Source organism: Salvia hispanica, chromosome 1 (genome assembly GCF_023119035.1).
Source record: "Salvia hispanica cultivar TCC Black 2014 chromosome 1, UniMelb_Shisp_WGS_1.0, whole genome shotgun sequence".
NCBI lineage: Eukaryota > Viridiplantae > Streptophyta > Magnoliopsida > Lamiales > Lamiaceae > Salvia > Salvia hispanica.
In genome coordinates this window covers 20,894,735-20,919,495 of record NC_062965.1, presented here as the reverse complement: position 1 = coordinate 20,919,495, position 24,761 = coordinate 20,894,735, and the positions used below count along the sequence as shown (strand labels likewise).

Here is a 24,761-nt window from a genome sequence, read left to right as displayed (position 1 = left end):
GAAGCTATTCACGTAATGGTGCTTCAGCGGCTCGGCTTTCGCTCTCTTAGCTAACAGGCCCGATGCCGTGCGGCCCGGCAACATACCGACGCGACGCAGGCTCAGCCGGGCGGATAGACGGGGCGAGTGCTCGGCCAGCGCGGACGGATCTGGCAGCCCGGTTTGGGCCGCCGCTTAGGATGCTCTTTAGTTTCTAGTCCAACCGATGCTCTAAGAGCATCCGCAATGGTCGGCTAAGCGACCCCGGCTAGCCGATTCTTCGCGCTGGCGGACGGCTAGCCCGAACCATTAATAGCGGCCCATTATCTGGCGACCGTGATCGGCGTGGGCTGGCGATCATGTGGCGGCCAGCGATCGGCCCTTGCCGCCATTCATGGTACGGCCCGTCGGCCATTTGACGCGCCGATTTTTGTTTTGTTTTTTTTTTTTTTTACAAACCTATATAAACGCGATTTTCGTTTCATTTTCATTTGCACCACTTGTTTTAACGAGTTTTCTCTCTCTCTAACTTTCTGTACAAGAGCATCATCGCGCGATGAGTAACGCGGATGGTAGCGGTGGTGGTAGTGGTAGTGGTGGGGATGCCGAGGAGTACGAACGGAGGATGAACGAGGCTATGAATGCCTACATGAACCGCGAGATGGAGCGGTACATGCGTAGGGTGGAACAGCAGGCGATACCTCGCCCTCCACGAGTTGTCCACCACCGAGCAGTGATTGATCGGGATCACGTAGCTGCATATCAGCGGCTGTACGACTACTACTTTTCAAAGAACCCGCGGTTTCCCACCAACATGTTCCGGCGGCGTTTTAGAATGCGCAGGGAGTTGTTTATGCGCATCGTTGGGGCATTAGAGCGTCAATATCTGTGTTTCCGCTTCAGGCACGATGCGGCTGGCAGACCCGGCCACACCCCTATTCAAAAGTGCACGGCGGCAATCGGGCAGTTGGCCTACGGAGGCGCGGCAGACATGTGGGATGAGTACCTCCACATCGGTGAGTCGTCGGCCCTGAAATGTCCGAAGGAGTTCTGTGGGGGCGTGATAAGCGTTTTCGGTGAGCAGTACCTTCGAAGCCCTACTCCCGAAGATTGTCGAGGGAATTTGATGCGGATGCACGGGGAGAAGCATGGGTTCCCCGGGATGTTAGGCAGCATAGATTGTATGCATTGGGAGTGGAAGAACTGTCCGACTGCCTGGAAAGGGGCCTACACGACCGGCTACAAGTCAAAGAACCCCACGATAATCCTCGAGGCCGTAGCTGATTACCGGCTGTGGATCTGGCATGCGTATTTTGGGGTAGCCGGGTCGAACAACGACCTCAACGTCCTAAACTCGTCTCCCCTCTTCAACGAGAAGTGCCGGGGCGTCGGTCCGGCCGTCTCATTTGTGGCCAACGGCAACCGGCATGATATGGGCTACTACTTGGCGGATGGGATATACCCTCGGTGGCCGGTCTTTGTGAAGACGATCCGACAAACAAGTGATGAAAAGAAGGCCTACTTTGCGCAACGACGGGAGTCGGCGCGCAAGGACGTGGAGCGCGCATTTGGTGTGCTCTAGTCTCGATGGGCGGCAATTAAGGGTCCAACGCGTTTGTGGGATGTCGGATGCGTTTCCCAGATAATGTACGCCTGCATTATCCTGCACAACATGATCGTCGAAGACGAAGGCGTACAACCGACTAGTTGGGTCGTGACGATGAAGCCGGTCCAAGCCACGGAACGGCCACCCCTAGTGTACGACGTGGGGTACCTCTCGATGAAGTCGGCCGCCTCAAGGAATTTGCCAACATGCGCCAAGTGGATGCTCATATTCAACTCCAAAAGGATATAATTGAAGAGTTGTGGGCACGGAGGATTGCACGGCGATAGTTTTTTTTCTTTATTATGCACCTTCTTAAATGTAATTTTTTTTTATCTATGTAACTTTTTTAAATGCAATTAATGAATTTTCCCGTATATGTGTCGTAAATTTAATTCCGTAATTTAATCATAATTTTAATTCCGTAATTGTAGTATATTTTGAATTATTTTAATTGCGGCTGGACTATGGCTGACCTAAATCTGATGTGGCCGGTGAATTTTTTAGTGTTGCTGACGTGGCAGGGGAGAGAATGGCTGGCCCAAGCACCATTGCGGATGCTCTAATAATAACCGCTGGGTGCATTGCGCCACCACACACAACAATTGCCGAAATTCGAGGTGAAAATATCACCATCAAATGGATTCGTACTTCGCAGCAAATCAGAATTCTCTCACTCCAAAAACCGCCGTCTTCAATCCCGATGGCGGAGAAACCGAAAGACGCCAAATTCTCAGCTCCCGCGGCGGCGCTCACCACCGCGCAGCTGGATACCAGCAAGGCCGACCGACGCGTGTGGATGATGAAGTGCCCCCCCGTCGTCGCACGTGCCATGCAGAGCAACACCACTCACCCCCAACCCCCGCCGCCGTTCCCCTCCGACCCTTCCGTCGGCCAAATCTTCGCCAAAGTCGTCGTCGCCGTCGATCCGCTGCATCCTAACGACGACTTGTCATCCACGCAGGTGTATATGTGTGACTGAAATGTGTGAGTATGTGTCGACGTGTGTTGCCCTATGTTTCTCGATTCGATTTTGAAACTCTCCGCGCTGCCTTCTTTTAATTGCTTGTTAGCTTTATTTGATCTTCAATTGCAATGCACTGAATTTTGTGAAACTTGTGGTGTTTCTTAGAGTGTGATTTTGCATGCATGGTTTATTTCATGATTATTTTATCTCAATTTTAGTTAATCGTGTATAAATTATTACTGGACGGAATCTCATTGTGCTCATTTAATTGTTTGGGAGGAAACTAATGATCTCTGTGATTTATATTTTGGAAGGTGGCGTTAACTGTGAAAAATGTGGTAGTTTAAATCTATTGATCCGATTTGTCTCCATTTCCTGTTGAAATCCCCCAATTTGACACACACGAGATCATATCTTCATGGTTGTACTTTATTCTTTAGCTCGGTTTGGACTTTGGAGTGATTACCCCCAATTCGAGACGCACATAGTAATTTATTTATGGTTAGAGTATTGTATGTTATTCATTTGTTGTAGCTCTGCTTTGTCTTGATCTTTTTGCTTACTGTTTCGAGGGTGGTGTTTGTTCCTTTCTCTTACTATGTCTGGTTCGATAAATGATCACCCTACCGATCAGTCCTAAACTGTTACAATCCTACATTGTAAATTGTGAGGTTAAGTAAACTTAGAAAAGATGCCTGCAAAACTGAGAAATCTCAAATTGTATAAACTTGACAAGGACGTCATCCATTGAGAAATTTGCTTTGTCAAAGTTCATCTTGTTGTGCAAAGAGTTACAAACTACTCCTTTCACACCACTGCTTAAAATGACATTCACTGTGATTAAATTTCTGCAAATAACTCTAGTTTATATGGTTCCATCAAGGTGAAGATGTTATCGATAGTTAAAACCCATCTTTAGTTGTATTATTGCTTGAGCTTTTTGGTCGTTGTAAGGTTTTCTGCATGTTACTGCTATGGTGCAGTTTACATGTGTGGTATGAGGAAATTGTTTGGTTGGAGGAGTCAGCCTTAATCAGGCTTGTTTGTGTCATCTTAAGTGATGTATAAATTTAGAGTAAGAGTGATGTTTCAATATATTCTGTCTGAAATTTTGGATATTCTGCCTTATGAAAAGCAACTCATATATTGGCAGCTTTTGGTAATTTTATCTTCATGTACCACTATAGAGAGAGATTTATAATAGGAACATACTACCTCTAACTCAGATGTGGTCCTAACATGACTTGACATGGAGTTCGATATGCTAATTGAAATTGGGAATTATATTCGTTATATTTACACTTTTTACGTCATTGTTATAATTAATGAAGGATAAGTAAAGAAAATTCCGTTTTAGGATGGAACACCGGTGATAGGTGAATAATATCAGGATATTTTTAATAGCTACACATGTCTCCATTTTATGTGCAAAACATTCGCTCTATTAATGCATGTAGGGTTAAGAAGGACCAGTGGAGTAGCCTTTGTTTTTCCAAGGTTTGGTGGCAGAATCCATATTTAACTGTGCTCCAATCTCTTGACTTTGACTCGTTTATCAGTTTACTATGGAGTTGGCTGGCATTGGAGATAGGAACTTGCTGAAGCGCTACTCAATGGCCATGTCCACTGATTTTATTCCAATGTCTGTATTATCTGAGTCATCTCAAGGTCACTACTCAATTGACACAGTTGATGTGTTACACATTGTTTATTATTATTCTTTTACTGTAAGTTAAAAGGTCAGACTTTTGAATCAGGGCCAGAAGCAACATGCTTGTGGTTCCAACTTTTCTTTCAATATTTTATCCATGAATGCTATCATATTTGAGACTTGTATCATAACTTTAAGCATTTGAAGACATCGTATTTCTGCTAATTATGTTTTAATATAGGGAAGCCTTCTGTGGAGGGGACAATCTACCATAAATTCGACATGAAGCCTCATTCTGAGAATATTGAAGACTATGGCAAATATTGCAGGGAGAGGACGAATAAATCTATGGCTAAACCCAGACAAACAAGGGTAATTTGTTTATTGTTTTTCTTGAACAAAGAGTACTCATCAAATAGTAAGTACTTATGCAGCAGTGCAATCACTATATATGTGACATTCTCTGTCTCTCTCTCTCTCCTTTTTTTTCTTCTCTCTTCTTCTGTCTTCGCCCCGTGAATCTTATGCAGTTCATTAATGATGATAGTGGACTCCGTATAAGATCCATGCCTGGAATGTATGATATTAAGACCACTGGATCAACGGTACACTACATTGTCCATTGTTTTCTGTTTTCTATGAAATCGAAGTTTGTTTAACTATTTCTTTATGTGCACAACCACACTAACATAATATAGATGTATCCCATTACGAGTGTATAGGAGAAAAAAGCTCAAGCCAAGGGGTCAGAGTCGAAAAGAACTAGAAAAGACCCTGAAGAAATGGAGAAGATCATGTTTAGGCTCTTTGAGAAAAAGCCAAATTGGACACTAAAACAACTTGTTCAGAATACAGATCAGCCTGAGGTATGCCAGCTTTTTCTTGATCCTGGGAAAACAACAGATTTCACCCCATTAGCAGCAACGAATCAATATTAAGCTTAAGTTTTTATATCATGCATCATTAGTAATATCATCAACATCTGATGTCAGTCACTCATTTTTATACATATGTCATCCCATGCGCTACTCATGTGCATATCCGCTTATGTCTTGCATCTAGCTAACGGCATTGTAGTTAGGCCGCTTATTACTTAATTTCTGGGCATGCAATAGATCTCTTTACAACCCTAGCATTGCTCAATGACTAGTTGTTTCTAACGTAGCATACACTAACAGTTCACCCTTGAGGTCGAACGTAGCATATACTACACAGACTGATATCTCTTCAACGACATTTGTGGCAGCAATTTCTCAAAGATATGCTCAAGAGTCTGTGCGTGTACAATAACAAGGGAACCAACCAAGGAACCTACGAACTTAAACCTGAATATCGGACAGACGAGACCCCCGATGCTAGTTAAACTACATCATTTTGAATGATGGACATGAGAGGATGTCCAAGTTTATCAGCAACTTCCTTGGTATTGTGATGTTATCTGTGGTAAGTGGTAACCTCTAAACTTTGAATATTTTGTCATTTTGTAGTCATTCGATTCTTGTAGTAACGTTCCTGAATGAACTTATCTATCTACCACTTTGAACAACTTAATGCGAACTTCTTCAAATTCATTTTCCTCCCACTTAAATTTTTTTCCCTTCATTATATAAAAGTATTAATTTCTTGAATAGTTTTGTTGATTATTTGATTATTACTAATTGAGGAAACAGCAATTGAAATTGCATTCCCAATTCATGGAGATCCATGGCGATCTGGAATCATGAGATCTAAATGTTTTCTATTTTTGTGGATAGTTTTTATTTAAAAACTGTTGTTATTTCAACATCTCAATTTAAACATGGAAAATGTGGAAATGGGGTTTGGCTGGCTCGCATGACCCTACTCGAATTATCGTATGGTCCAGTGTGCTCAGATCGGGCTTGGCCGATCCACGTATTCTACATCTCTAGCTCTACTTGTGGCTGTGAATAAGATCACACCTCATATATTATTGATAATCACTGTAGTGTGAATGCTATATTTAAGACTTTGTTCTCTGATTGAAATTTAATGTTATATAGCGTACTTACTAACTAATTATTCTACTTTGGTGTATATTTTGTGAACTCGTTACGTGTCAATGTTAATTTTTTATTAGCAAATTTACTTCAGAATTTTTGACTGAAAACACTACTCCTTATTTCTAGGAGTGGTTGAGTCAACGACCTCATATTTAAAAAACAAAGATCTGCGTCCATCAAGATTTTATGACTGAAGCTAGTAGAATAGATTTAGGAACTCTGGTTTACAATCCAAAAAATAAAAATATAGGCGTGGCCAATGACTCCACGAGCTGGTCATTTTGTAACCATTTTCAATTTTTTAATGTTCCCAACATAAATGTCTATGACTAATGAATACATTAATATTATCCCCTAATTTAGTAGAAGCTCCCTACAAATGTGGGAAATGACAAATTATCCAGTGGACCATCAATTATTAAATAAGTCCATTCTAAAATGGGTGTCTATATTTCTGAAATGGACAATTCAAATTAGACAAGATCGTTTTACTTCAAAATCATGTGTTTCATATTTCAGTCATCTAGTAACTATTTAAAAATATTAAACTGAGAGTATATATCACTTACACTCCAACTTTTGCTTTTTCACTAATATGCCCCAACACATCAAAATTTACAATAGAATACTAATTAAACTTATCATCAATGTAGCCTAAATAATCTCATAAATTTAATTCTAACAGCCAAAACAATCTCATATGTTAAGTTATAACGGTTTCGTCCCAATTAAGACATCAACAAATGAATAGATTTAATTTAGCTGTGGATAACAATTCAATAAAGAAACAAGTTATGAAGATTATAATATTATTCGTTTCTAGTGTAAACAGAAAAATACGATGATCTATATAGAAAAATTCTGAATTCTCCTTTTAACAGTTTCTCTTGCTTGAAAAAAGTGTAAGAAATTGAAATAAAGTTAACTTAATTCTCAATAAATTTTTTAAAATTTCTTTCCAAAACTGATGGCTATTGTTTTACCGTAATTTTCAATAGATATATATATATATATATTTATTAAAAGGTTTAAACATTGAACTATAATACAACGATAGAGGAGTGTTATATTGCTAACTCATAACTTAAGGGCTTAGATCATTAGTCCATAAATGTCAATACGATCAATGAAAAACGTCAATAAGGCCATAGGATTAATTCCAAAAAGTATCAATAGGGGTATTAATGTCAATTAACTACATGTTTAGTTATAACTAACTTTTAAAAGAAATCTCAAAACTTTAAATTCATATAACATATATCAAATTAAAGATAATTTCATAAGGATTCCAACGATATCCTACATGCATATGATCCGACGTTAAAATTTGAAAAAAAATTCGAAAATTTTTAATTTTTTCGTACAGCAGGAATGTCAACATACTATATAAAATATGTCAATATAAGCAATGGGTTAACGTTCTTAAAACATTGTGTTGACATTCTCAAAGCATTGTGTTGATATTTTCGAAACACTATATTGACATTTTCATCCAAAACCCTAATTTGGAGTTTTTTTTTATACTATCTTTTTTGACTTTATTAATAAAAACGAAAATTACACGTGACAAATTGTAGACCACACATTTTCTAAAATCCTATGGCCTTAAATTAGTTGTAGTTAGCAATTGATCACTTCCCTGTAACGATATATTATTAGTTTTAAAGTTATTCAATTAATCAGTACAAATCACGGTAGTAAAACTTACTACCGTGAAACCATCAATCTATTGGGGCCAAAACGTATAATGACTTTTACGGGGCACAATTATAATTTTATAATAAAGGAACGCGCAGATGTTAGTTGACCAACGAATTTTCCCAAAATTGAACACAAAATTGGAAAAGTAATTCGTCAGAATCAAAGGAAGACTGCGGCATGCACTCGCCCAGCCGCCCGGCTTGTGGCGTTGATGCGGTCGCTTTCTCTCTCTAGCACACGCCTCTCTCTCTCTAGATTCCTACTACTAGTAGGATTTTCAATCGTATCGCAATTCCAACTTCTGCACCCAACCTACTCCATTTATCTCTCTCTCCCTCCCTTTTCTAGAGATCCTTTTCATTTGATTCCAGCTCATTTCCGCATTTGACTTGTTGCGATTAGGTGTGCCTCAATTTCTGCATTTTGTTGTTGATTTGATCGTGTACTGTTTGTGAAATTGCGAGTTTGTTGTTTAATCATATGATTGGGATTGATTGTGTGTGTGTGTTTTAGCTGCGATTTCTCAACTTTTATGAATGAGTTCGTATGTTTTTCTCTACTCGCAATTAGGTGTGGAACTTTTATGGATGATATTCTATGCTTTTCTGTACTTTACTTGAGTATATATTGCATTGTTTTGTTCATTGATTGGCCTTCAAGTAAAGGGAAAAGGAAGGGAGAGAATTAAGAGGAATAATGTTGTTTTTCTAATGTTATTATTGTTCTAATGTGTGGTTTAAGGAAGGTGGTTGGAAAGGATGATTGATTATGTTGATCATATTTTGATAATGAGCTAAATCGATTTTCCACATTCATAAATCATAATTGTTGGTTTTCAAAGTAGAGCTTCAAAGAATGGTGGTTTTTTCTTTTCTGATGTTTGTGAAGTTATTCTATATTTTGATGTTTTTGTGATTAAACTTGTGCCTTGTGCAAAGATCATGTACAAAATCGGCCTTCGTGTTGAAAAGTTGTAGATACTTGTCTTGAGATCATTTAACGCCTTATATTGATGTTTGGTTTGTGCTATTGTATACGCATTTCTAGTTGTTCGTATACACAATAAGAGTATTACTTTAGCTTGAAAGTAGTGTAATCTTCATTTGTGTTTTCCTAGTTCTGTTTCTTGTGGTTGGTATTGTGTATAAACATGTCTTATCTAATAAATCGCTATCATTCTTTTGCAGATCAATTGAATTTTATATGATGGATTTCACCTTTGGGAACTTGAATCGTGACTGCTCTCCTTCCAGCGAGGAGAGTGCTAGGTGTCCGTTTTTGCAGAACATTAACGCACCAACTAGTTTGTCCTTCTCAAGAGCCATGGCTTTCCCTGTTCCCGTAAGTTGAAGATAGTGCTATACTTCAAATGTTTATACATTCATTACTTAGTTTACCCGGTCGTTTATATCTTCTTCGAATGCTTTGTATTGTCGTGGTCTCAATTGTTCGTTCCTTTCAGGTGAGGGACAGGAAAGGCCCTATTTTTGAGGAGGGTCCGAATTTTGATGTGGCATTCAGGGTTTTCCACGGGCAGAATGGTGTCGTTCCTCTTTCTGAGAGGCCTTTTGTTCGAGCAGAGAAGTGTCATTCAGAATCATCTTCAGCTCAATTCAATCCCTTGGCTGCAAAGGCAGCAGCCATCAGCCTCTCCTCGTTTGGCCACGGAGGGCCTTTCGGGTTTGATGCATTTTCTGAGATGTGGAAGAACTCAAAGAAGAAACAATCAAATTCATCTAAAAAGGATTCTTCTTCAAAGGTATTTGGCTGTGTATAGTTGTGTATTAGTTGCCATAGTCCTAATGACTTAACTAGCTATTAGTCCTTCTTCGAAACGAAATTTGGGCGAGTCTTGTTTGAGACGAGTCATGAATCGGATCCAAACACGATAAAACTACAGATATGTCATTGGATCATACGTATTTTGGCTCGTCAGACGGTCTTACATGAGTTTTGTTAATGGGTTTAGCTTTTGTTTAGTTTTCTTGGAGTTATTTGAATGTTGTCTCACATTTTTCCTTATTCTTTAGGGAGGTAAATCGCAACATGAAGCAACAAGCAACGAATGGTTGAACAACGGGAACTGTCCCATTGCAAAGTCATACCGAGCTGTGAACCGCGTCGTCCCCCTCGTAGCAAAGGCACTTCAGCCCCCTCCCGGGGTACACCTCAGGTGTCCTCCAGCAATTGTCGCTGCGAGAGCCGCCCTAGCAAAAACCGCATTCGCCAAGAACCTCCGGCCACAGCCACTGCCCGCAAAAGTACTCGTTATAGGCTTGTTGGGCATGGCAGCAAACGTGCCTCTAGGCGTATGGAGAGAGCACACCGATAAATTCTCACCTTCGTGGTTCGTTGCAGTTCACGCAGCTGTGCCGTTCATAGGCATGCTCCGGAAAACCGTGCTGATGCCAAAGTCCGCCATGGCGTTCACCATCGGGGCTTCTATTCTCGGGCAGGTGATCGGTTCGAGGGCGGAGAGGCTCCGGCTGAAAATGATTTCGGCCGAAACTTCGCCTGCCGGAGCTACTCAGCACGGTACTGCCGGAGTTCATGGTGGCCATTGCAGTGAGGTTGAGGCTTTGAAACCGGCTTCTTTGCTGGTTTCTTCTTCATCGGCTCATGTTTTCGGCTAAATTTTCAAAGGTTTTACCATATTCCAAAGCTTTGCTGAGTTTTACACCATTTAACGATTTTTTCATACAAAATGTAATGAGTTTGTATTTATTCTGTTACAATTATTAAATTGTTTATCCATACATGTATCAATGAATAATGTCATAATGATATATTTTCTTGCCTTTGTTGCTGCTATAGTAGTAGTACTAGTTTTATTTCATGAGAAAGTTCGGAATATGATTCTCAATGACCTTTTGTAATTTGGGATTAAACAAAAAATACTCCCTCCGTCCCAGTTTAAGAGTCCAGTTTTGTTAAACAAAAAATACTCTCTCCGCCCCAATTTAAGAGTTCAATTTTATTATTTTCCTTTGTCTCAATTTAAGAATTTCATTTTTATGACATAAAATATAATCTCATTGTTGATGAAATTTACACTTAAATGTCATTATTTTTATAAAAATAAAACAAAACAAAATCCAAAACATACAAAAAAGTTAAATAGGATCTCACTATCCAATGTTTATCAATTATAAAAAGTAGGATTACACAAATATTTATATAAATTATAATTACTTTTTTAATGTTAAAAAAAGTTTTATTAGTATAAATTAGAATGTTTTCACGAAGACGATTTTACTTCTGCAACCAATTTTTAACTCTATACAATTAAAAAAATGGTGCCAATCGGCGAGCCGTGGCCGGAATTTAACGCCGGAATAAGTTACCGCGATCTCGTCCGCCGCTCCGACTCCGGTAACCTCACTACGCCGCTCTTAAACTTGATGTAATCGATCTCGTATATACGTGTATGTACCACTTGTCTGCGTCTCAACTGAAACTGTAGATTTCGTTTGTTGAAATCATAGGCGCGACGCTGATTGAGTTCTACACGAGGAGATACAAAAGCTCAGCACCGCTGCACGGGTAATCAGCTGAATTAGAGTGAGAGGAGCGTTTAATTTGTTAACTGAATGTGTTTTATGTACTGATTGTCGAGCAGCTGGCTGCAGAGAATTCACAATAAGCAGATAACAGTTGATGGTTGTGTCGTGATTGATCCTGATGCGGTTATCAGGTTTGATTGATGAAATTTAATTGCTGCTAGAAATATGATGGCATTGTGATATTGATTGTTTTATTTATGTGGCAGGGAAGGTGCTGAGCTGGTTTATCATCGGCGTCCCTGGAGAGAGCCTGATGCTCCGTACTTGCTCGAAATTCTATATGAAGACAATGATGTGGTATAGAATTGAAATTGAATTTGGTTGCTTTATTGTCCAGTTCCATAGACATGATGAAGGCTGCTTATCCTTAGCAACATGTATCTGATTGAATATGTAGGGATCTGGCATGTTTAAAAGTTCCAAATATGTCTCGTGCGTTTTGAGATAATTCTGCACCCATGTTTGTTTCTAGAAAAAAAGAGAATGGCTATAATGTGTTGTTGCGCGTTCCAGGATAACTTGATTGTGTAGATTTTATTCCATGTTTCCACCGACGAGGAATGAATGGATTGGCTTAGCCTTAACATAACTAGGGGGATATAAGAGTTGATCTGCTTTAATCTGTTATAACAAGTTAAGGTAAAAAAGTTTCACTTTTACCCATCTTAGTACTGAAGACCAAACCAACTATAGCTACAGGATGACATGGTAGGAGGTGTTTCTACTCAACATATGCACATTGATGAATATGTCATGGTAATACTTAAAAACTGGTCAAGTGCGGCATCTTGAATTCTGTTAATTCATTCAGGTTGCTCTTAATAAACCCTCGGGATTGCAAGTTCTACCTGGAGGATTGTTCCAGCAGCGAACTGTCTTGACACAACTCCAACGGCATGCAGGAAATCTGGAGGCATCAGGATGTCAAGAGCCCCATCCTGTTCCTGTTCATCGGCTTGGAAGGGGCACGTCGGGTTAGTCTTTCTAGATTCTTCTGTGAGTAGAGAGTTCTTATTATATTTTTATTGTGCTGGTTTTAAAAATGTGATAACTGTGCTAAGTATGAATCTAGCATATTTTGGCTACCTCTTGGCTTCTGTTCAGAAGATTCTCTATGCTGGTTTCTTTCTTGAAGTGATTTGCGAATAGTTACGAGTGATTATATCTTCCTGGACTTGGTAGTTTCTTGGGATCATGAAAAAATCTACTTTTTTCCATTGTCTACGAACTAGGGGTACTACTTTGTGCCAAAACAAAGCTCGCGAAGTGTCGTCTTGCAGCACTTTTTGCCGATGGGACATCAGTGGTTGGGGTATCTAGGTAAGTGAAAAACAAATACTAGATGATATTTGCTTTATCATCTTCCATATGTTTGAACTGACTCATCAATAATGTCTTATTAAATCAACAAAGTAGCAAAAGTATTGGCTTTTCGGCTTAGGTTTGATTTGATGTTGTAGGGAAATGTTTTTGAGGCAACTTGTAATTGATATGTGAACAGGAGCAGTGATCATCTACAGAAAACAACAAGGAGTATAACAAAACTATATCGAGCCCTAGCAAGTGGGGTGATCGTTGAGGATGAGGTAATAACAGTTTTCTCATTTCTGTTTCTGCATGTCTCAGCCCTAGAAAGAATATCACCTTGATTACTTGCCCGTTGTAATATACTCCATTTTGCTGTTAGTTACCTTGTTACTTTATTTCTTGACAGGTTGTGATTGATCATCCCATTGGTCTGGTGAGATATCCTGGTGTCGCCCAGGGGTTGTATGTAGCCTCTCCTTCAGGTCCCATAACATTTCAGATATACCATACAGCTATACATCATTGGTTTCCTATCGTTATTCATATTTCCCATTCTATAGTTTCAATGTTAAGTAACGAAACACCCGTCACATGTATAGTCATGAAACATAAATTTTATTTATCAGGGAAACCAGCCTTGAGTAAAGTTACAGTTCTAGAAAGAAACAAGCAGAGCAATTCCACATTAGTCCAGGTTTGAAAATCGCTATAATGTTAAAATCATCTTTCTTTAGCTTGATTATCTAGATATTTCTCTCTACTTTCTGAAAGAATCTTGAAAACTCTGCTGTCTTGCATTGATTAGGTTGAAATCAAATCTGGGAGGCCTCACCAAATCCGCATACATCTTTCTTTCATTGGGCATCCACTGATCGGTCAGTTCTGAATAAACTTTCTATGCTTGAAATGTTTGTTTTGTTAAAATTCAGAAGGAAATGGAGGGAGACCCCTGCTTGTACATAAGAAGCAGCTCTGAAGTGTTATTAAGCTACTCTTATATCCTTCTCCTTTTGTTATTTGAACAACCTCCAGTTCATTTTTTAATAACTGAATTTAGCAGCATAGCTAGTTAGCTGTTTAATGTTCTGCTGCTCCCTACAACAATTATGACATCATTGTTGTAGTTTTCTTCTTACATGGAGTATTTAATACATCTTCTTGCCCCAATGGTTTTGAAACATGTAGAAGAACTAACTCTTCCAAAAAGTAAGGTCCAAAGTATTTTGTGTTGATACTTAAGTACTACCACTAAACGCTTTCTAATCTTCAAGAAACGTAAGTGAATATTTATATGGCTTGGAGCACTATTACTATTGTGGCATCAATCATCATTTAAGAATTTCTTCTCACTGGTGCAGATGATCCTCTTTATGGCATGGATGGGCAACCGAAGTATACTGATCATGAAATTGTCAGTGAAAGTTTTGCTCAAGATGGGTATGAATAAGTCCTGAAATTTTATCATTCTTGCTATGACTTGTTTCTGCTTAGAGTTGCCATTACCTTCCTGCATGGCATGCATTACTATATTCCAATATGAAGCAGAATCCTAAACTGCAACTGATATTAGAGAAAATTCTTTGTCATGGTAATGGAAGGAGTTTTCCTGCCCTTAAACAGTAATTACCTTGATTATGTGCTGTAAGCAACAAACTCCCATGAAAATTTCCCTAACATTATCGGCCTCAAGTTAATGTCGCATCCAAACAAAGTCGAAATACCTGCTCTAATTAGCAATTTTTTTGCATCTACTACCAATTTCAGATTTGAGATGTATAAAGTTTCCCAATTGTTGGCATACTGTATATGGTTTCAGTGTGTTAAGGCAGTATATAATATAACCATTATTTACTGCTTTTACTTATGTTTCTTCTATATTATAGTACTTCACAAGGCAGTTATGGACAGTAATAGTACTTCCATTCATTTCAGAGGTTACGAGAGGCCTGAAAAACCCGTTCCCGGTGATTGTGGCTACCATCTACACGCTCATCGCGCAGTTTTTTCCCATCCTGCAACAAATGAGGTAGTCAAATTTACTCAAATAGAAAGAAAGAAAAAAAAAAAAAAAAAAAAGCTTCTTCTTTACTTGGTTCCTTTTCAGTTAACACATATATTTTTCGGTTCAGTTGCAATTGGTCCTTTTGCATGGATCGATGTTCTTCTATACAACATTTCTCACATGATGCTTAGTTAATTAATCTCTTCCATTTAGCAGATAACTGAAATCATCGCTCCTCTCCCACCTATTCTACGGATGCAAGGAGAGTCCAAAACTGAAGTAGGTATGTAAACATAAGGGTTAAATTTGTATTTCAATTGCTGTTTGCTATTACAAAGATTCGGAGTAGCTAGCAATTCGTATGTTTTGTCATAATTTATACCTTGAAGAAATATTTTCGTAGATTGATCAGTCTTTCTTTACCTTATTCATGTTCTTGTACTAGGAATCTAGGATTATTAAATTTTGGGGTTAATTAAGTTTTAGGTGTCCCATGCTGCTTTTTATTTGAAGTCTTCCTTGGAAGTTGGAAGTAGTTTAGAGGGACCAACTCTCTCTCTCTCTTTAAGACACACACACACACACTGATAATTCTTGCCATAAAACAGTCTAGCAAAGAGGACCTAGAAATGTTAAATTTAGTTCCTAGCTGTTTTTTATTTAAAGTCTTCTTTGGTGGTGGTGGTAGTAGTAGTAGTAGTAATTTAGACTTAAGAGGGACTGATTATCTCTCTCTCTCTCTCTCTCACACACACACACACACACACACACCATAAACTTACTCTTTGATAATTCTTGCCATAAACAATCTCCATTTCTTTCTTTCTAGCAAGGAAGGTTATTGAATTGTTGAAACTTAGTTCCCAGCTGTTTTTATTTGAATTCTTCCTTGAAAATAGTTTAGAGGATCTCTCTCTCTCTCTCTCTCTCTCTCACACACACACACACACACACACTCTCTCTCTCTCATAATTCTTGCCTTCAAAGTTAAAACTTAAAATAGTCTCTTTCTCTCTAGCAAAGAGGGTCATTGAATTGTTGAAATTTTAAATGGCGAGTAAAGATGATATACTCCACATAAGAGTGGGCATACACATTCGGCTATTGGGAAAAGAGGAAGGCCGGCATAGCCGCTTTTGACCACGACAAGATATTGTAATAACGATATTTAAGCAATGTTGGAATATTATTATATTACTCCATAATACTTACTATAATCAGATTTATTCAGCTGTAGTCACAATCTACAACTTTCTTTATTCCACCTACCATTTCGTTATAAGTCAAGAGTGGGTAGGTTTTGACTCGGAATCAAAGTTGATATTAATCCAATCACTCACACGTGATTTGTTTAAATTGTTTTACTTACCTCTCTAACATAGACTATGTACACACGAGCCACTTAACTTTTTACTTCTAAAAATAAGTTAGTGAGAATAAAGATGCACATTCAAATAATCAGTAACACCAGCAAGACATAAATAAAAGGTAAATATATATTTCACCACCAATAAATGACACATTTTTCCCTCTCATAACTGAACTACCAAAACTAGATAAGCCATAACAAAGAACATGAAAATAGACACCTAATTAAGAAGAGCTCATACCATTGTGAAGCTCATTGGGGTAATGATCCACATTACAAGAAGATGCACTGAAACAGAAATTCCTCTTTCTCCTCCACGTCTATTTTGACAGATTATTTCTGTATCCACCAAATACAACAAAATACAAAGGCTCCTGCAATATTACAAAATCTAGAAATCTTCTGACCCAAAAAAAAAGAAAAGAAAAAGGGATGGTTTCTGGAAACTACTCTAATGCTGGCTGCTGAGTTGGTGACATAAAAACTATAATACAACGCGACAACACGCGACCTTATCGCACGGTGGCCTCTGCTAAAAGCCTCCTCCCCGCTTCTACTACTTCCCTACATCCCCATTACTCATCCACACATCGTCTTCTCTAACCCCACTGCCTGTCTGCATTCCTAGGTTTTGAGCTTTTGCATAGTGCATTTTGATGGCAGCAACGGGATCAGTAACGCCAGGGCCCTGACCAAGAATCCCCCCTCTCCCAACAACATTGATTCCGACCCCAACTACTCCTCTCGATTGTTGCTGCATTCCTGATACAACATCAAACCCATTTCTTCTTTGCATCTCTGAGAGTAATGCATCTTGCGGCTGCTCCATGTCCAAGGCGAATGGAGGCAATTCTCGATTCCTTATTACCTGGTAATCTGCTACTCCATTGCTGCTACTCGGATCCCTGTTTGGGTAAACGGAGAGGCCATTTAAGGAATGCTCATTGCTTCTAATGACTCCTTGTAAAGTTGGCTGATCTAATTTCACAGCAGGCATCGGATGGTTGCTGAAGGCAGCAGGATACTTGGCTAGCAAAAGAGCTGAGTCAGGCAGAGGAGCAAAGCCCGTGTTCGTCCTGTTCCCATCCCAAAAACTAAAACTCCTAGGACTATTATCAGAGACCATATAATTATTACAGTCAAACTTCGAACGAGGTGAATCTAAATTAGTGGCCTTTTGATCACCCCTGAATCTCAGGTTCAGTGTCTGGCAAACTGGTTTGTTGTGCTGGTCCTCACCGCCTTCCCTTTCTGCACAAGAATCAGGTTTCTGTTGGGTTGATGTCAAGATTTTGCCGAATAACTTGACATCACCATTCCTGGAAGGCTTATCCGCATCAGACGAGCTCCCTGAATGGGGTCTCGAACGGTCCCTGCTCTTATCTTGGGTTGGATAGGGTGCCTGGACTTCAGCCTGATGCTTTGGGCCGGTAGCACACTTCTGAAGGGAGAATTCTCTATGCCGTTCTGTATGAAACGTATCGTCCCGCTTGGAGATATTTTGAAGTGGTATATGTTTTTTGCAGTTAACATCCCCATTTGTTTCCTTCACAGTCTGCACAGAAACCGGGTAGCCCCTGAGTACTTGTGAAAATTTATCTGGATCCGGCTGCAGGTAGCCTGAAATACGCTGTTGCTGGCCATTGACTGTCCTAACACTTCTCTTAGGATCCTTTTCACTGATCCCATTAGAGGCAACATTTGACAAAGCACTAGTACTCGAGTGCCTCTGATACTTGATGGGCACAGAGAACAGTGTCGATGACTCCACAGAAGCAAAGTGGTCATTCTGCTCTGCTGAGATGGGACGAGGTTTTTCTGAACAGGTTTGGGGGTCAGCTTCCGTTTGGCATCCAAATTTAATTTGCATCAGAGAATGTGAATTAACTGAGGGATGGGAAATATTCCGAACAACCTGAGGGCAAGACTCAATCTGATTTACTGCAGAGCTAACGGAAGTAATTTCAGTGGAACTAGCACTCTTGTCCTGAACTTTTTTGCATTCCACATTACCCTCAGTTAAGATAGGCCTTTTTCTTTCGTTGTCTTCCCCTTGAGGCCCATTAAAAATCTCAGCCACAGCCTTGCTATCAGCCTCACTTAATATATTTTGCTGGCCACTGTTTTCTCCCTTGTTAATTCCTATGGAGTCAGTTTTGGAGAATACGGCCAATGTTGTAACTTCAGGCTCGTGTACACTTGCATGGTTTGCACTATCATGTGTATCATCATCCACATTGACGTCTATAGCTGGATTTTCATTTGTCACGGCATTTCCCATAAAACTCTTCCCAACCGGTTCAACATCCATAGAATCCAAAGGGCATGGTCCCCCATTACCAACACATCCACTAGAATCAGGCTTCAAATTGTGTTTTACTGCTACATCAGATTCATTACTCAACTTAACATCCACAGGCGGGAGATCCTCTTCCATCCTGCAATCTGAACCATCATTTCCAGTAACTGAGCAGGTTTGCACAACACAAGCACCTTCGGTGTCACTATTGCCTCCATGACCGGTATCAGAGACACCAGTGCCAAGCCCAGGCCGAATCTTATCCAATCCAAGACATTTTCGAGCCTTGCTGAAGAATATCTTGCACTGCTCACTGGATCTTGTTCTGACACATTGAGATATCATTGCAAAATCCTTGCCACAAGATGAAAAAGTCTGAACAAAGGCAGATTTCTCCTCATCAGTCCAATCAGTAGAATCCATCTCCCCACAGCTCTCATCGGAGCATTCGTCATCAACATTTTGTGTAACATCAGGAGTCAAAGGCCGTTTCACACAGGAACCAACTCTCTGACATTTCCTGTCCTGATACCCATCTATAACGTCAACTGAGCTCGTGATGCAGGAACTCATAGCCTCAGATGATAAGGAAGCACATATACCAGCCAACACGTCAGCAGCCACAGTTTCATTGTTGTACATATCCAGACTGTTTGATCTCTGCAATGGAGCTTCACCCCTTGGTACTTTGTGAGAACTAGATGCTCCAAAACCGATCCTAGATGCACTTCTCTGCTGAGTTTCAACGCCATCATTGACACTAGCTGCAATCATGGAAGCTTCACCAAGCATATCAAGAGAAGCAGCATTCACTTCACGATTCCATCTTTTACCACTGCCTACCAAGTAGGTGCTAGATTGAGACTTCTTTTGCTTTGCAAACTCTGGCTTCTTCCTAGCTCTCACAAAGCTTTCCGACTTGTGATTCTTGTAGTAGAACTCTATGCAATCAGCTATTGTTTTATGTTCCAGGAAAGATGCAATCTTACCGAAGTTTTTCCCGAAAATAGCAAGCTTATCGATGAAAAGTTCCCTTTCTTCAGCAGTCCACGGATTGATCATAGACTTCTCTTTTTCAACAGAACAAGGATCTTCAACCAGTGCATTGTTAGTAATAAACCTTGACATCCGTGTCTCCTTGTCCAAAATCAAAGCTGGCATCTTTAGAGCAGCCCGACAGGGCTTGAATGGCAACTCTGAAAGCAACCTGGTAGTGTAGTCAATTACTTCTTCTGCGGGAACTGTTCTGGGGCACCCACCTGCAATACAGTATTGGGAAATCAAGTTCAAACTAGTCCACAATAAAGTAAATAAAAGGAGTTGTAAGAATAATGTCCACAATAACTCCAGCAAGTTCACGTTGTCATTATTGAAGTGTAAGCACAAATTATAAAGGGATCCAACAAAAAAAAGGTATGAGCAGAATAGGAACATACGAAGCAAATAATTACTCACCAGGATAAGATATTCGAGCTCGATTGGCAGAACGGTACTTTCTTAAACCAGTATGACTTAGATCAAACTTCTTATGAGACTTTCCTCGAAGTTTCCTTATTGAAACTACACGACCTTCATTCCAAAAATGCTGAAATACCTTAAATTTGAGGGTGACAATCTTCTCCCTGAATTTGAGAGACCTCTTTTTCTTTAAAAACTTGTCCTTAATTACCAAGGGGCCACTTTGTAAAGAAGAGGCGCTTAGTAAGGAAGAAAAATCAAGAAAACTCTGCTGTGCGGGTAATAACTTATTCAACTCCTCCATTGCAGTATTTACAGAGTTTCTATTTGAAGACAATATAGAGTCGTAAATATGATCCACATCAGAACGTGTATCACCACCACAGGACAGACCATGCTGACTAGTCTCAATAAGTTTATGATCATCAGTACTACAAGTTTCATCATGATTTCCAGGACCATCCTCCAAGCATTGCTCCGGCCTATGAACACTACCAAACTCCAATCTCTTGTTACCTTCAACACAACGCCGTGGCTCAGATGGAAAGGTATCTTCCCCAGAAGGTAGCTTCTCAACCAATTTAGATGTAGCACTACCTGGACTGTCAATTTCCTCATCTTTCACAGCCATATGGCTATCCTCCAATGCAGCAGCTACATTTTCAAAATTCGTTGCTCCAGACGAATCAACTCGCAATGGGCCAGGTCCAATAGTGAAACTAGAACCATCAAGCCTCTCTTCACAAGGTTTCAATCGGCACTCTCCTGGTAGCAAGCTGGAGTCAGTTGGATGAGGACCATTGGCTACGAGTGACCTCAGTTCAGTTTCAAGCGAATCAATTTCTGATTCAGTCACCTCAATTGCTTTTAGGATGTTAACTTTCCATACCAGTAACTTATTTATTGAGGTGGACCGTGCATAACCAGTTTCCACAGATCTTGGCTCATCAGATTGTAGCAATTCATTTATCAGAGAGCTTAAGTGGGCAATAGATGTGAGCTCCAAGTTTTCCAAATTAAAAGCTGGTCCGTCGTACTGAGCATGGGACATAGCACTTGGTGAACAGCTCCAATTTGCAGTATCATGATCCATACTAGCAGCCTTGGCAGACTCTTTTTCCTCAATACCTGTGAGGTACAATAGATTCCATATGAGAAGATGATAACCTTTAACACGCAAAAGGAGACAGCTTAATCCAGAAAGATACCAGCAAAATCTCAATTGTCACAATCAGGTAGATATAGAAGCATAGTTCACCAAATTGAGAAACATATTTACCTAAAATGAGAAATCTCTTTTAAGGGACCACTAAAGTGAATATAATTTCACTAATGGCACGATAATAAACGTGTAAGTGATAAAGTGAATAGACCCCCCATCCAGAATACAAGCATGCAAGCATCAACTATTATTTTACTCCACTATATAGTATTCCCCTTGAATGTGAACCATGAGACACTAACTTAAATCCACTGGGAGTAACATCAAGATAATCACTTATTAGCTTTGTGTTTATTACACATCCTACACATAACTGTAGATGGGATCATGGGCATTCTCAGCAGAAATTTGATTAACTCATCTCTCCAATTTCTATACAACCCTTTAACAGAAATTATCGTGTTGGCACTCAGTTTATGGAATAAGAAATATTCAAAACTACATATAAGAACCAAATATTTTTCGTCTTCAATTATTGGAAGAGGACAAAAGAGCATGAATATTAGGTCTTCCATCAAAACACAAACCTATCAACTTTTGGTATAAACTCAAAACTAAATGAAGAGGAACCAAAAGACCCTTTGAGATTGCAGTCCAGCTTTAACAATAAATAAACAAAACGGAACCCTGAGAGGAACATTTAGAAAAATAAAAATCGGTTGTCTTTTTATTTGACAAATAAAACTAGCATGTTCACAGCTTTGCTTCACGAGCTAATTAAGGTGCGTCAACAGTACACTAAAGTAATTTTAAATATGATCAAGTGTGGCATTTGAACTACTTGCAGGAGTTGTGTGTAACAGAAACCACATGCATGAGCAGTGCCCACTATCAACTTTTTCTCATAATGCAAATTGATTAACTAATCACATTGTTTTCTTACACACTCAACGATAGTGCATCATCTGCTACACAGGGTATAGCCAGGCAAAATGGTCTCTGACTAACTAAAACTATAGTAAAGGAAAATCTACTGTGGTAAGAACTGCCATAATCATTAGCTTGCATTTTTTATGAAACAGTTTATTTCCTTGGCAGGTTTAAATCACTTTTTTATTTCCTTTTTGGGCTAAAAGGGGCACAAACAGGCAATACAAATCAAATAACAGCATAGAAAAGGGAAATATATACCTGGCGAAGAACTACAGGCAACTGAAGTGGGGGTAGCAGATTCAGTACAATCAGAAAAGCATGTAACTCTTGGGCTCTTATCAAGCATGTTGACAGAAGGCAACTGCATGACTTCTGTATCACTCACACAAACTGTCAAGCCATCTTTTGTTATAACATCTTCAGGGCCTTCTACTTTCTTCTTTTCATATTTTGCTAGACCCTCACCCCAGCCCAGGCGCGGCTTCTTCCTGGAACTGGTCTCATCAGAAACAGCCGGAGCAGCTGGCACAGCACAAACAGCAGCCGGAGACTGAACAGGTGTCACAATCTTCTGCTGAGGATCAACTACTATCTCAGACTCTGCCCCCATACTCTTGGAGCTACTTGAATGGCTCAAACCAGATCCCCTCGAAGACAAGCTTCCAGACCGGCTCCATTTAAGTGGCTTCCAATCTATTGATCCCAGGCCATTTTCTTTCTCTGACTTATGATCTGAGCTGGCCAGCTCATCACCGCAATCCTCATTCTTCTCACTGTTCTCTTTCACAGGAGGCGGAGATGGACTTGGTAAGGGATCAGGAGGAGGATGACAAGATCCATTACTTTTATTGTTGTTATGACATGTCTCAGCATTCTCTACAGACTTCTGAGTACTAACCTCTGCAGTGGGTCTCACAGGACCACTCGCACCGGACGACGCAGCAGGTTCCCAAGATGTCGACTTCCAGTCTCTCTGGTTAAACGATGCTCCCCTATTTCCCCTGCTATTTCTAAAATACCTTCCATCTCCACGATTTCCAAAAGGGCGAAAATTATCGTCTTCTATGTTTCTGTCACCATACCTAGACCCGAAAGGCATAAACCCAGGACCAGCGTCTTCCGGATACATGTGCCAACCACCCTGCTTACCATGACCTTCAGCCAGAAAACATTCCAAAACCAAAAGAACAGGAAAAGAAACAATCAACACAAGAAACATATATATCCCATACAAAAAAACAAACCATTCAAATAACTTAAAACACCAATTTATAGTTTACATATTTTCAACCAAAAGATTAGCAAATCAGAGCTCAGATCTATTCAAACACCACCCACTCACCAAATTTCAACTGCTTGCCTCTATATGTCACAGATCTGCTTAGATAATTACCTACAGAAACCTCCCCTTCGACTGACTCATACAAAATATGCTTAATTATCTGAACCCACTTTTACCCCCAACACACCCAAAATCAGAAACAATAAACAACCTAATTTTTTCAACCAAGAACAAGAACCTATATTAAATTTCGATAACCTAAAATTTTCTAGATGAATTTCAGTCCAAAAGGCAAAGAAAAAGAAAAATCAATTCCACAAATTGACGACTCACCGGGTGGGATGGGGCGCGAGCGGAAGTCCGAATACCATCGCTGCTGCTGCTGGTGGCTCTGGTTGTGGCCGTGGTGGTAGGGCGTGGGGTGCGGCGGCGGCGCGTGCGGGTGGTGGTTCTGCTCCCGCCATCTATGCGGGCCCCCGCCGCCGAATCCCCCGCCACCGAAGCGCGGGTCGGAGCCGGATCTCTCGTGCTTGCGGAAATCCCTTCGATCCCAGGGCAATTGCTCCGGCGGCATCAAAAATTAATTTTTCTCCTGCTCCCGTTTCTCTCTGCGGCGCCGCCTCCTCTCAGTCTCATCCAAAACAGGACTCTCGCGCCTCGGGGGAAAATCAACGGCCGCTGAATCGCCGGCGGGGGGAAATTAGGGCTCCGGAGGCGAGCAATTGGGCGAATTAGGGGCTGATTTGTGAGGGTTTTTTGTGAATTTTTGCGTTTCCTTTCTGCGTTGGTGTTTTTTTGGGGGTTGGAAAAGAGGGAAGAAGGGAAAGAAAATCTGGGGTTAGGGGAAGTGAAATGATAAGAGACAAAGAAAAAGAGGAGAGAGAAATAGTAGAGAGAGGGAGAGAGAGTGGTGAGAGAGTTCTAACCTTCTTTTTTTTTCTTTAGTGATTTTCTGTTTTTTTTTTCTTTTTCTTTTCTTTCTTTTCTTCCTTTTCTTTTTCTTTTTCTTTTTCATGGTTGTGGGGTGGGGTGGGGGTTTGGGGAGTGTGGGGGTGGGGGGGTTTGAGGGTTTGTGACTTTTTGAGCTGATCCAAAATACGTTGTGCAGTGAGGAGTTGTACGTTTTGGAAAGCCATTAACCCCCGTTTTTTTATTTGTACGTTGGCTTTTTATTTATTTTAAAAGGGATATTGGCACGTCAAAAAAGTTGGATTTTTCTACCAACTTTGAAATTTGGCAAATAATATCATGAACTTTGCCTTGAGTTTGTTATTTTTCATTAATGAGAAAATTCCGGCAAATAATTTTATTTTACGATTTTTTTTGTAATTTCTCGACAACAACTTCGAGAGTTTCAAGTTTTTCAATCTTTGAAGATACTTTTTCTTGAAGCACACCCTCCAAAATTGTTCTTCAATCTATTAATATAGCCGAAATTTTTTCATTAGTGGAAAATAACAAAC

General features: G+C 39.9%; 4 protein-coding genes across 7 annotated transcripts; 3 read left to right on the top strand and 1 right to left on the bottom strand.

The window, feature by feature from the left end:
- The first annotated feature begins 2,266 nt into the window (after positions 1 to 2,266).
- Positions 2,267 to 5,788, top strand: LOC125203863 (general transcription factor IIF subunit 2-like). Its single transcript, XM_048102405.1, has 6 exons — positions 2,267 to 2,546; positions 4,109 to 4,217; positions 4,442 to 4,572; positions 4,731 to 4,805; positions 4,923 to 5,066; positions 5,447 to 5,788. Exons 1-6 carry the CDS (start codon positions 2,286 to 2,288, stop codon positions 5,561 to 5,563), a joined length of 837 nt encoding a protein of 278 aa, XP_047958362.1. The 5' UTR covers positions 2,267 to 2,285; the 3' UTR covers positions 5,564 to 5,788.
- Positions 5,789 to 8,052: 2,264 nt separating this feature from the next.
- Positions 8,053 to 10,733, top strand: LOC125208244. 3 transcript variants are annotated; one of them, XM_048107836.1, is made up of 4 exons: positions 8,053 to 8,324; positions 9,110 to 9,263; positions 9,385 to 9,681; positions 9,953 to 10,733. In XM_048107836.1, the coding sequence occupies exons 2-4, from the start codon at positions 9,126 to 9,128 to the stop codon at positions 10,553 to 10,555; spliced, it is 1,038 nt and encodes a 345-aa protein (XP_047963793.1). In that variant the 5' UTR covers positions 8,053 to 8,324; positions 9,110 to 9,125; the 3' UTR covers positions 10,556 to 10,733. The 3 variants fall into 3 exon arrangements, with proteins under 3 accessions (XP_047963793.1, XP_047963786.1, XP_047963800.1); XM_048107829.1 differs by lacking the exon at positions 8,053 to 8,324 and adding an exon at positions 8,440 to 8,492; XM_048107843.1 differs by lacking the exon at positions 8,053 to 8,324 and adding an exon at positions 8,760 to 8,780.
- A 436-nt stretch (positions 10,734 to 11,169) lies between these two features.
- LOC125213164 (RNA pseudouridine synthase 5) lies at positions 11,170 to 15,222 on the top strand. Its single transcript, XM_048113548.1, has 13 exons — positions 11,170 to 11,294; positions 11,408 to 11,465; positions 11,542 to 11,616; positions 11,692 to 11,782; positions 12,297 to 12,459; positions 12,718 to 12,805; positions 12,987 to 13,071; positions 13,200 to 13,275; positions 13,420 to 13,487; positions 13,599 to 13,668; positions 14,152 to 14,230; positions 14,726 to 14,819; positions 15,012 to 15,222. The coding sequence occupies exons 1-13, from the start codon at positions 11,216 to 11,218 to the stop codon at positions 15,084 to 15,086; spliced, it is 1,101 nt and encodes a 366-aa protein (XP_047969505.1). The 5' UTR covers positions 11,170 to 11,215; the 3' UTR covers positions 15,087 to 15,222.
- A 1,166-nt stretch (positions 15,223 to 16,388) lies between these two features.
- On the bottom strand, positions 16,389 to 24,221 carry LOC125201415. Of its 2 annotated transcripts, none has more exons than XM_048099505.1 (4): positions 23,632 to 24,221; positions 22,275 to 23,171; positions 19,919 to 21,049; positions 16,389 to 19,722 (listed from the first exon to the last, which is right to left on the bottom strand). In XM_048099505.1, exons 1-4 carry the CDS (start codon positions 23,870 to 23,872, stop codon positions 16,721 to 16,723), a joined length of 5,271 nt encoding a protein of 1,756 aa, XP_047955462.1. In that variant the 5' UTR covers positions 23,873 to 24,221; the 3' UTR covers positions 16,389 to 16,720. The 2 variants fall into 2 exon arrangements, with proteins under 2 accessions (XP_047955462.1, XP_047955463.1); XM_048099506.1 differs by having other exon boundaries at positions 22,275 to 23,157; positions 23,632 to 23,743.
- Between the last annotated feature and the right edge of the window lie 540 nt (positions 24,222 to 24,761).